General features: G+C 37.8%; 1 protein-coding gene across 1 annotated transcript in view; it reads right to left on the bottom strand.

Annotated features, from left to right (window-relative positions):
* Window positions 1-1,363: 1,363 nt before the first annotated feature.
* LOC118735699 (zinc finger protein 546) overlaps window positions 1,364-13,296 on the bottom strand; it is a gene marked incomplete at its 3' end in the record, with an annotated part of 29,505 nt that continues 17,572 nt past the window's right edge. Inside the window, 1 exon segment of the mRNA XM_036465620.1 lies at window positions 1,364-1,567. Coding sequence (XP_036321513.1) covers window positions 1,364-1,567 — 204 coding nt within the window.

The following is a 13,296-nucleotide window of genomic DNA, read 5'->3' on the forward strand; positions in this document are numbered from 1 at the left end:
TAAACTTATCGAGGAGGTAAATACCTTCCCGGTGGGCTGTGGAATGCACTTGCCTTACCACCAGACAAAAGTTTATTTAACGTGATATAAAGCTATCACTCGACTGGACCGCTCTTCTCACAGTTTAGTAGTCCGGAAAATAATCGAACACTACTGCAAGGGCACGCATGGAAAGAAGTTGGAATATGCAACCAACGATTTGTGTCGCTATATCTGCCACAGTCCCGCCCTGGCCCAGGCGCGCATACAATTCTTCAACAAATACTTTTTAAATTTTCTTTTTCTGACTTTAAGTCAGCCAACATTCTCAGTTTTTGTGCTACATAAAGCGAACTCGGATGTTCAATTTCTAAAGGAAAGAATCACCACGGAGGAAAAAATAGTGTTGGGAAGGATCGAGTTCTTTTTAGGATCGAGTTCTTTAGTATCGATACTTTTAGGGATCGGGTATTTTTGTGAGTACTGAGTACTTTCTTTAAATATACACATGTTGGTAAGATTTCCATACTTAGTGTAGATAGAAATCTCTCAAAATTAATGGCAAACTTTACTGGATACAAGTATTTTATGTACTTGAAAACTATTGAAACTTCAAATTGAGTACAATCATTTCTGAATACCGGTAAATATAAATAAAACTCAGTACTTTTAAGTATCTCATTCATCAGTTAATACTGAGTACTTTGAATCTATCCTGAGTGCATGTACCAAAGTGATGAAATATGAACAGAGTACTTTTAAGTACTGAATACTTTCCTTGTTTTTTAAGTTCTGAGTACTTTCGAGTTCTTTTGTGAGTACTGAGTACTTTCGAGTTCTTTTGTGAGTACTGAGTACTTTCGAGTTCTATTGTGAGTACTGAGTAATTTTGAATTCTTTTGTGAGTGCTGATTTACTTTGGAGTATAAAATTGGGATGTGAATGAGTTTATTTTTAAATAAATAAAAAGATTGAGAAAATACCTCTCATAAGTCTAAATTGGTATAGTTTTAGTGCAGTTAATCAAGTTTTTCTTAAATCAATCTTTGAAAAAAGTCTAAAAAACAGCATCAAAAATCTTATTATTATGATTCCGTTGAAAAAATTGTTTTAAGCTGAAGCTGTTTTGTTATCTAAGGGGATTTTTTTCAGAAAATCATTTAAGAAATTATTTTTATTCACAAAAAAATTCCATCTTTGGAGGTATTTTCAAATCGGTCCAGCTCACGTAAATTGTAATAATTTTTCGAAATATTTTGGAATAAAATTTTGAAATATACTACATTTTGCAATTTCGGCGGAAAGCCGCAATTATTTTTGGCGATGCAGGTTTGAATCTTCAATTTAAGAAATATTGTACAATTACTGAGCCTTAAGTACTCACCTCTTTAAATGCAGAACACTTTTGCCTTGATAGTTGCATGATGACTCCTTGCATTTTAGCTGCTCCTTGGCATGCGATGCGGCATGAATGCGCAGTAAAGTGGGATTTGCTGCCACATATCTGCAGCCTTCGTTGGTGCAAACACTTTCACGAGTTGCCGACGGCAAAGCAATATGACTGGCGGTGTGCTTTTTTAGCATATATCTGTAAAAATATGAAAATATTTGGAAATATATGTATGGTAAATTAATGTATTTAAGTATTTTAGTTCGTATAATAACTAAGATTATCAACAGGAATTGATTGACGAAAAGGGTTTTGCTCAGACCAAATTAAATATTTCATGATGCTACGAAAGAAAAAAAATATCCTTACTTTTAGTCTGACTACTTCTGTTAAATATGTTGCACATACATACATACATACATATATACATACATACATATGCATTAATTCGTCTCCATAGCACTGCTTGCCACACTTCCTTCTCGCCTTGCTTTTTTCAATTTCTCATTTGAGTTAGTTAGTATTTATGTATGCAACTGTGTGTGTGTAGAGTTTTTTAAAATTTGTCTAAAAATTTTTTAATTACATTAAATCAAAGCAAAAGTAATTCACTCCAAAGTCACGTACCACCAAACTGATGTAGGCTGGCACGTTCAATGGCCTGAAAACATATAAAACAGCCAGCTATCCAGCCAGCAGCGTAAGTAGTGGCCACAAATGCAAAACTTCCACTGCAACAACTACAACTACAATAACAACATGAGTACTATGAAATACGTCCAAACACGAAACATAGCCGCAGCGTGTGTCCACACGCAAAAAAGGGCAACCAACAATTGCGAATGGACGACCATGATGAGAACGACGACAATGGTGATGACGACGACTAGCGGTATTCACAGCATCATCCAGCCACCAAAAGCGGACGAAGACACACCAACATTGGTCAGCTGGTTACATTGTGTTGAAACGTCCGAAATGTAGAAATCGTAGGCAAAACTTTTGCAAACATCAATTACGAATGCTAATTAATCGGAACAACAGACGGTTAGATGGAAGGTGTGGTGCGGTTTGTTGTGTAGTGGTCGCCTGGAAAAGACCTGGAAATAGTCCGTGTAAGGAAAAAAGAAGTCAAATCATACGAAGGGGACTAACAAAAGTTCGTATTTAAAGCATACATGAATTTCGATGCTGACATTATTATAGGTGTTAATGCTGGTTCCCAAGTAAACGAAATTCTCTACTTTCTCGAAATTATAACTGTCAATAGTATCGTGCGTGCCAAGACGCGAATGCCCAGGAGATACTCATTGACCACCATGCCCATTCGTTTTGCTTCCTTATCCAACTTGGAAAAGGCAGAACAGACTTCGCGGTCCTTGTTACCGATGATGTCGATGTCATCGGCGTACGCCAGCCAATTGTACGCTCTTGCAGCAAATTGTTCCAGAGCGGTTAAGTTCTGCAGCACTTATTATCTTCTCCAACATCAGATTAAAGAAATCCCATGAAAGAGAAGCACCTTGTCTGAAACCTCGTTTGACATCAGACGGCTCAGAGAGGTCCTTTCCAATTTTGTCAGAGCTGGTGGTATTTCTCATTTCGTCATTTTACACACCCGTAAAAGTTTCGCGCGGATGCTAAATTCCTGCTTTGAGTGCTTTCGAAAGCTGCTTTGAATTCGACAAATAGATGGTGAGTTTCGATTATTTTCTGGCCCGTCTTTTCTAAGATTTGGCGTATTTCTAATACCAGAACCACGGTGAATTTGCCAGGTCTAAAGCTACACTGATAAGGCCCGATCAGTTCTCTGACGATGGGCTTCAGTCTTTTACACCATACGCTCGATAAGATCTTGTAACCTAAGCTTAGTAGGCTGTTCCTGCGGTAGTTGACGCAAATGGCGGGGTCGCCTTTCTTGTGGATTGGGCAGAGCGCACTTAAATTGCAGTCGTCGGGAATGCGTTCATCTGACCATATTCTGCACAAGAGTTAATGCATGCACCTTAATAGCCTTTCGCCACCGTGCTTGAATAGCTCAACTGGCAGGCTGTCAGCTCCAGGTGGTAGAACATCGACTCCATCATCATCGAATGAGGGCTTTCCACAACTTTCAGTGCTGCTACCCTTCAGTAGGGAGAAATATGTTCCCTCCATAATTTAAGTATGTTCTGGACACCAGTCACTAGGTTGCCATTGTTGTTCTTCCAGGAGTTCGCCCTGGTATATAACCTTCCGTAAGATGCTTAACTCTTTGGTAAAATGTTCGTGCGTTTTTCCTGTCGGCCACCATTTTAAGCTATTCGCACTCACATATTTCGGCCTCTCTCTTCTTATTGCGACAAATATGCTACCCTCTTCAGTACTCTACAGCGGTGCCACATAGCTCGCGTTATGCCCGATCGCAGCGTGGCCCTGTTGGCGGCATCTTTTTTCTCTGCAGCGTCTTGACACTCCTCATCGTACCACTTGTTTTTTCGGGCTTGCTGAAATCCGATTACTTCTTCGGCGGCGGTACTTAATGAACGGGAAATGTGGTTACATTGCTCGCATATATCGGTTTGTTGAAGAGTGCTGCTCTCAGAGAGCAGGTGTGAGAGTCGAAGATATGCGCGGAATCGCGCTCCACAAACACCCGCACCTATCCCGTAAGCTGTTTTGCAACCATCGGAATACCATATTTGTGAATCGACGTGCAGACACGTGGGGATTGTGCTTCAATATTCACGAGTGGAAAGTATGACCTTGTAACTCTTCGTAAAGCTGAGGATTAGACCAATTCGCTCTAAGAACAGGACTTTGGCTACGATGGCATCCTTTCCGTTTAAGATTTCAAGGTGTCCGACGAAGTCGCTGTCAAGTTTGTGATAATTTCGGGGCAGTTTTGGGACCTGTTCAAGCCCATTTCGGGATTAGTTCACTGGCTTATTTCTGGACCATTTAGATACTAGTTTAGGACTATTTTGGGACTACTGCGGCATAGTTTTGAGTCTGGTTCAGGACTACAACGCGACTAGTTCTGAGAAATTTTGGGCCTAGTTCAGGATCGGGTTGGGACTTATCATAGACCATTTCGGGACCATTCGAAAACTTTTTGGAGATCATTTCTGGGCAAGTTCACGACTTATTCATAAGCTCTTCATGACTACTTCAGAACAATTTAGCGACTAGTTCGGGACAATTTCGGATTAGTTCGAAACTAGTCACGTAATCATGTTGAAATAGTCCTGAACTATTTATTCCCGAAGTGGCAATGGAAAAGTTGTGTGCTTTTTTCATGAGCACGCGCAGTGAAAGAGCTTTCTCTGACCGTTGCTGCTGATATTCGCTATGCTTTCCGGGAGATCCAGTTGATACGCGTATCCTTACTTAACATCGGTATATCTACTCATAATTGTAGTGGAGCTTTCTTAAGCTTTTAATGAATGTTATATAAACAGGCATAGGGTAAAAGCTGTCTATGGCCATTACTGGTTTAATCATTTTAGCTTTTCAACGTTTGGCGGATTTTCAGTTTCCTCAGCTAACTTTTGTTAGTCCCCTCCTATTTATTTGCATAAATATGTATGTAAGTATGTATGTTTTTTTTATTTATACAAGTGCATGTGTGTTACGAAAGGCATTGCAATTGAGTTGATGGCCCAATGCCAGCAACCAACAGACGCCGGTAAAAAAAGTTTTTCTAATTACTGGTGACATTTGTAGAGATTCGAGAAAAATGAAGTGAATCATGCACAGAATATATAATTTGATTGATTTTTCAATTGGTATTTGAAAATGCTACCAAAATTGCGAAGTAGAGAAATACTTAAATCGAACAGTGGTGGGTGAGTTCAGTGGAGTTGGGCGTTCAAAATAGCTTTCGGCATGTTGAGTAATGAAATTAGATTACGGACAGATGGTAAACTTTACTTTTGGAAAATTTTAAGGAATTCGGAGAGCATCAGTTACATCAGCTACTTTAAAGCTACTCCTGCAACTTTTCCATTCCTTTTCATCCGCTCTTCCCGCGAATCGCTTGTGCTCACTGAAGCTCAACTTTTCTGGCAGAACATCAAACGAGTACTGCATATAAATATACCAAACGCTCGTTTACGTCTGCTGCTCATTTGACATTTACAACATAGCATTAACCGAAAACATACATACATACCTACAATTGAAGGAAAAATACACAAATTACAGCAACAAAAATGCAGCGAAAAAAATCCTACTTTGCGCTAGTAATGCGCAACATTAACAAAGTTTCAATCTTTAATCTAAATTTGTGTTTACGGCAAAATGGCAAACAAGCAACAAAATAAATGCCACCGACAGCCACCTCCTACTTGGCGGCAAGCTTTGTCCACCCACCACCGCACAGCATAGGATAACGCTTCAACGACATTGTCATGCATTTCTAATGATAACACGGCTACCTTAGAGCACAACAATCGGATGCAGCCAGCAAAACAACAACAACCACAACAACAACAACAATAGAAAATACTTTTAAGTATTAAAGCAGCTAAGTGTAGACAAAGCAAATGGCGGGATGCCGTGCAGCAGCAGCACAGGTGCTATTGCCAAGGTGCAGGCACTTCCTCTGCGGACCGGAGATGCTGTTGACAGTGTTGATGCCGGTGATGGTTGCCGTTTGCTGTTTCTGCCATTGCTGATATGTGAAATGTCACATTGTATTCGCGCTTTGAAAAGTACTGACTTTAATTCGTCCCTCTCTTAATGCGTGTCTCTGCGATCAACTTGCTACTAGGATACGCTCGAATGCACGTCACATCATCAGCAAACAAAAGGCGGCGTCGGTGAGTTGTGTTTTTTGGTGCAGCAGCAAAGGATAATGGCGACATTACTGCAAGAAAACGAGCAAATCTATGGGGAATTACAAGTTCTTGATGCACAGCAGAGTTTTGTCACCAGCGCGCGCGGCAGTTCGACCGCTTGCTCCACAGCTAGCCATCTTCTATGTACTTGCGATGCACAGCGGTCAAAATTGGCATTTTGTGTTCACAATTAATGTTATTTTTTTTTTTTTAAATCAAAGCTAATGAAATTAGCAAGAGCCCGATTTTTGAATTTTTGTTTGCTTGTATTAATTTTTTTTTGTGCAGAGTGCAGAAAAAGTAGCAATGTTGAAGAAACATATAATACATAATAAAAACAAATTGAAAACAATTGTAGGGTGCCCACGAAACGAAAAAAAATTTCACAAAAAAATTTTAATTTTTTATGAAAATTTTTTACCAAAATTAAAAAACAAAAATCAGTTTCTAGAAAAATGTTGGGTAATCAGTTTTATAGATCATTAAATTTTGCTATAATAAGGTGCAATTTGCAAGTGGCTAAGAGCTTACGTTGATTTTTAATAATTTTTTTGCTAACATTTCGAGCACATTTCTGCATGCTAAATGAGAAATAAAAGCGTTTGTTTTATTATTAAAAATCAACGCGAACTCTTAGCCACTTGCAAACTTCCACTTTATACCCAACATTTTTGTGGAAACTCAAAATTTTTGTTTAAATTTTTTCTGAAAATTTTTTTATAAAACATTTAAAATTTTTTTGCGACTTTTTTTCGTTTCGTGGACACACTACAATTTTTATAAAAAGCAAAAACAAAAGAAAATAGTTTGGTGAAAATTTGTTTATAACATTCAAAAATAATTTTATTTTTTTAATTTTTTTTTTTGTTTTCGGAGAACCGTATAATTTTTTTCAACTAGCTTTTTTTATGTAACATTTATTAACTGGCATAGGAGAATCGAGTTTCATCAAAATTGCTACTTTTTCTGAACTTTGCACTAAAAAAATTACGATACACCAACAAAAATTCAAAAATTGGGCTCAACTGTTCTCTTGAAAATTTTATTAGCTTTAATTAAAAAAAAAAAAAAAAAATTATCAAATTGAGTGAAAAATAAAGGCTCCAGTGAATTGTGAACACAAAACGCCATTTTTGACCACTGTGGAATGGTTTCGCACTGTCGGCAATGCGATTAGTTGGTGTACTGGTGGTTCAAATTTATCTCTGCTGTATATCTTTCTGTTGTGGCATTAAAATTTATTTTTTTTGTTAAATGGTTTATAAAAATGTTAGTTTTTAATGGTGTTATAAAGTGACAAGGCTTAAATATATCTACATTGAAAAGCAGATGCGCAGAATTAGTAGATATTTAATGTGTAACACAACGTGTAGAGATCAGTACATCACCGAAACTTTCCACTGGGCAATCGCAGAATTTTCACGATCGTGTTACTTTTCAGCCTCTGCCTAGGTGTGTGAGCCCTTTGAAAAGAGCATTGAATCTGTCGATTTAAGTTGTGGGAAGGCTAAAAATTTCTGTACCCACAGGTATCCACAGAGCCCTGGTTCATCTTCACAGCCATAGTAGCATCTTCTCTACCTTCCTGGTTGCTACCCTTTTTGTTAGAGATGACACGCCAGTGCTTGGTGTAAGACCCTGGATTTTAGGCACGGAAGCAGGAAAGGACGTCCGCTGAGGGGGGGTATACTCTCCACTGTGAACAGTGAAACCCATTCTCCCTGTGCGCAGCATCCTTTGCACCACAACCTTGAGCCAATCCCAGTTAGCTTGGGAGAGGCATTTCAACGCAATGGCTCCATCTCTCTCCTTATACTCACGAGCATTGGCTGCAGAGCCGGAGGCAATGACGGCCCGGATCAGATGGCTCTTGCAGTGTTTAGTTTCTGCAATAGTCATCTGCCGAGTCGAACCCGCTCTCCCGATTACGGCAATGAACGGAGGGCCTTTTACGCACTCACAATAAGTAGGACGGGCCTCCAGACCTCCTGCCATAGTTGGCAGGTTTTGAAAATACGAGCGCATAGCGGGGCAGGTCGGCCTCGACCGACCCTTGCATCACTTCTACCCTTGGTTTCAGGCAAGGTTTTCGTGGCGCCAGAGGTCTGTCTGGCTGATACCGCCTTCTTCTGTCGCTGTCACCGATTGACACTATGACTCGAAGAGGCATTGGTAGTGTCGCCACAGCTTTTCTTCTCTTGCAGCGTTCGCCATCAAATTTCGATGTCGGCGCATCCCCCAAGGTCCCACTAGTTTCTGGAGTAACCTTCGTGGACCTGGGTCTCTTACTGGATGCAGCGACAGGAGAAGTTCGGTCAGCCACACAAGAGGTTGTCTCCTGCTTGCGTTTCGCCCCCAGATTCTTCCTCCTTCTCCTCCTCTTCTGGGTTTGTGAAATAGGACCAACTCCGTCATTGGAGGGTCGTTGGCAGCGAGCTGCTTTTCGACTCACATCCCCTGCAAGAGATGGGTCCTTTTCCGAATCTGAAGAAGAGAAGATTGACAATGCCTCCACACTCTTCTCCAGGATGCGCTCCTTGTCTATGACGCTGCGGACTTTGGCAGCAGTTGGGGCCTCCAGAATCTTCATATGCTGCTTCTGTCATTCTTATTCAGCTTATTGTTATCTTTGTTTCAAAGAGCTACCCTTAAACAGATTGATGCAAAACCAATGTGTTGCTAAAGAACGGAGTAAATAAGGAACATCAATACCTATTGACTCTTAAAACCGATTCGATCTTTTAACGATTTCAGCAAGGGTTAGTGATACGTAGTAGTAGTTTGCGCCACCGCCAAAGGCGAGCGAGTTGCCACTTTATCGTACAGTCGACTGTCCATTAAGGAGTGCTAACATAGTAGTCATTTCGAAGTAGATTTAGTTTGTGTCCCTGATCATTTAAATACTCTCCCAAATTAATCAGCTGATGGTTTTACATTGGCTTCAATCGAGGACGTGGCCTTACAGGCAATCGGAGCTAAATACATTGACATTTTTCACGTCAGGCTGCCGAATAGTTAAACTTATGTAGTTAGGAATCTCAGACCTGACGGTTCGAGACCAATAGCGGTTCTAGACCTTTTTTTCACCTCCTACGATAATTAAATTGGAAACTTTCTTTCGTATGGGGACTAACCTGGTCTAAGGATCACCTTTGGTATTGCGTTTATTAGAAGTTCCTACTCAGAAATTTCAGCCCACTGAGGGTTCGGATTAAATAACAAGTTTTAAGTAGTTGGTTATCTCGTTCCCTAAAATGAGATACCGAATTTTCTTGACACAAAGCTCAAGTTACTTCATCTATCCCAGAAGTTAGCAGTGATAAATCTCGCCGATTAATGTTTATTCGAAAAATATCTCCCTTGCCGTATGTCTCACATCATGTCAATCCCAAGTGAAGTGAAGTGAAGACACGTTGCACTATAGAAAGCTTTCAGCACCTGCGAGTGTAGGAATTTCCGTTTCCTTGTTAGGTGAATGCAACAAAAGCAAAAAACAACAATGGTAATAGCAGCATACAAAGGAAAACTTTGCCGAGCCGTTAAAGAAACACAGAACAATGCATGCGACTTGGTGATGGTGGCGACAACCCAGACGAGGGCGAAAGCGAAGGCTCAGAAGATTAAGCAGCACAACAATCGAATGTGAATAAAGGAGACTAAAGCCAGAGAAAGATCTTAATATTTAAGATATTCTCGCGCAACTCGCAAACGTTAAAGGTAATGGTTGAACAGCTTTGGGGAAAGAAAAACGAGAAATGGTGCACCAAATCGTGAAGAAAGACGACAAACAGACAAACAACAAAAACGGTAATGGCTGACGAAATGTTTCACACTTGAAGGCGTAAACTTTTGCTGTTGTGGCATGTCAAGTTTTTTGTTGCACTGTGACCGGCGTTTACTTCCTTCTACAAACATACATAAAAGCTGCTTTGTTTTCCTCTGCAAGTGTGTGTAGGAGTGTTCGTTTGTTGATGCAAGTGCGCTTGTGTGCAGCGTCGACAATCTTGGCGTGTACGAACAGCTGCAACATTAGCACCTCGAGCGTAAGTTACATACTTAGCTGCATATGTATGTATGTATCTACCTTGTCAGGTGCGCATAGTGAATTCGCGTTTTTGTTGTTGCATCTATGCCATTTTATGCTGTAGCTGCAGCTGTCAACTTGAGCATGTCATTCATTTCGCTAGCAAATGCAACCCCCGCCGTAAGTAGCTACCTGCTAACCAGAACACAAAAACAAAGGGAAGCAGCGGAAGAGGAAGATGGGAGTGGAATAGACCCCCTCCCCCCCGCCCGCAAAACGCATCCTCGTAGCAATGGCTCATTGTCAGTTCTAATAGAGCGGCCGGAAGTACGGCAAGACGCAAGTGCAACGTATGCGTTGCACAAAGCCGATGTCGTTGGGTGGTTAGTGCGTTGTGATTGCCATATCAGAATGCCGCTCATTCTACTGGTTTGCAAAGCACAATATGTACATTAGAGTGTACCTCCTTATTAGCAATAAAAAAGTCGCCGTACTCCGCTTCAACAGATGCAATGGTTGAGTGAACTAAACACTGGCGTGTCATTTCATCTGAGTTTGAGCCCTCCGCGTAGCGCAATTTTACTTCTATTTAATTTAATTTAATTCTTTTTTAATTTATAATGTTATTATTTTAAAAAGAAAAATATATATTTTGTAAATTAATTTAATATTTGGAAACTTATTTTGTGTATTTTTTTATTTTTTTTAATAAATTTTTTTTTCTTAATTTAATTTTCCTTAAATTTTTCGATTTCTTTGAAAAAAAAATATTTATATTTATTTTTTCATTTACTAAATATTTTTTGTTCAATTTTCCTGTAGTTTTCGATTTTATTGTTTAAAAATTATTATTTTTCTAATTTCATTTATGTAATTTCAAGAATCTAATTTCATTTATATTTTCTGTTTTGTCAACTTAATTTAATTAATTTTTAGATTTTATGGGTTTTAAAAGAAAATTATATATTTTTAATTTCATTTCATTTTTAGGATCTTTTATATTTTTTGTCTTTTTTAATTTAATTCTCTTTTGATTTTTAGATTTTGCTTTACATTTTTATTTTTTATTTTTTGTAGGTATACTTTTTTTCTAACTTAATTTGTAGGTTCAATTGTTAAAAAAATATATAATTTAATTTAGTTGTTAAAAATATTTTTGCTTTTTTTAATTTTATTAATTTTTTATTTAATTTTTTTTTTTAATTTTTAGTTTTTAGTTTTTATGAAGAGAAATATATTTTTTTAATTTTATTTAACCTTTAGAAACTTATTTCTTATTGTTTTTTCTTAAATTAATTTTTTCTTAGATTAATTTTTAGTTGATATTATTATTTTTTTATTTCATTTAATTTTTAGGAACTTATTTAAGTTTTTTTTTAATTAAACCCTTTTTCTTTTTTTTTACTTAAATCTCCCTATAGTTTTTAGGTTTTATTGTTTAAAAATAATAATATATATATTTTTTTTAATTTCATTTCATTTTTAGAAATTTATTTAATTTATTTATAAAAAGAAAGAAAAATTATTTGATTTCGTTTTTAGGATCTAATTTTTTGTTTTTTTTAATTAATTAATTTTTTTTTAATTTTTAGATTTTGTTTTAAAAATCCTTAACTTTGTTTTTTTACATATTAAGAACTATTTTTTTCTTTTACTAATTTAATTCTTAGATTTTATTCTTTTAAAAATACAAAAAATGTATCTTAAATTTCATTTCGTTTTTAAAAATAGTTTCGCTTTATTTTAAATTTATTAAATTTTTTCTTTTTTTAAATACAATTTTTTTTTTTGTTTTACTTTTTTCTTTCGAAAGACTGTGGTGAGTTGAAAGACAGTTGCCAGAATTGCCCCTGTTAATTTACTGACATAAGGGTGGTACGTTTGGGTGATAAAAACTGAGCTCTGGTGGGTAAGTACTAGAACGGAACACTTGAGCTGAATGAACTTTGAAACAAAAAAAAAATGTCTCCTCGACAAGAACATCGACGTATCATACTTTAAGATCCGACTGTATTTTCCGTGGACCCTTACGTTCAGCCAAAAAAAAAAAAAATATTGTTTAGGAACTGCTGCAGATTTATAGGGAATTTTTTTTCTGGTACAGTCTAATGTACATAGTACATATAAGTGGTTGTTTCAACGTCTTACGTTTGCATGCGCAACTTTTCTTCCTTTATCGTTTTGCGCTTCAGTTGCTCGCACTCGCTTTTCTTTTCAGTCGTTTTTCGGCACATCGCTGCTGTTGGATGTTCCCAAAACTCGCATAAATATTTATGACACACAGCAGTTTGCATTTGTTATTGTTGCTGGTGGCGTTGTTGCCTGTTAATTTCGTATTCCAATAAGACATAGCGTTTACCTCTCTACCCTGCCAGCTAGTGTCTATTGCAACATATCCGCATGCATTTTCGCACATTTTGTTAAGGTGCGAGTAATTACATACATACAATGCGCCCTTAACACACATCACGCGCGCGCTTCTTAGTTGACTTCTTTGTTGGTGTATGTACGGACAATTGCATGTGTTTACATTAAAACTATCAGTCCTGACACGTTTGCTCACAGCGACACCAATCCTCCGGCATCACAGCTGGCTGTTTCACTTGCTTGCACTCATTCGTTTTAGGCATCATCTCCATCATTGTCATCACGCCATGCTAAGCACGGATTATTGCATTTGTAATTAGGGAAGTTTCTACCGCCTTGAAGACAAAGATGCTTCCATTCGCGTATTGCATACGAAAATTATGCTAATGGCTGGGATTTACTTTAAAAGTGGTGAACAATGAATGATTTTGGCATGGCAATACACAGAGTGAATTTTATGAAATTCTTTTCAGTGAATTTCTAACTAAAACCAAAAGTATCTACATTACGAGAGATAGACCCTAAGTTATGTACGTAGTACCTTGTCTAACTCTTGTGGTATGAAATTTAAAGCAGCTTCTTGTTTAAGTACTATTAAGATCTGTCTACTACGGCTAGGCTGTCAATAGTTGTCGCATAGCCGAACTAACGGTACACCCAGAAAACACGCTGTTTCCATTATAGAACCAAGGGGAAAGGGATGTTAACTGAGTGGG

This window comes from Rhagoletis pomonella, unplaced genomic scaffold, assembly GCF_013731165.1.
Source record: "Rhagoletis pomonella isolate Grant_MI unplaced genomic scaffold, Rhpom_1.0 Rhpom_scaffold_00003, whole genome shotgun sequence".
NCBI lineage: Eukaryota > Metazoa > Arthropoda > Insecta > Diptera > Tephritidae > Rhagoletis > Rhagoletis pomonella.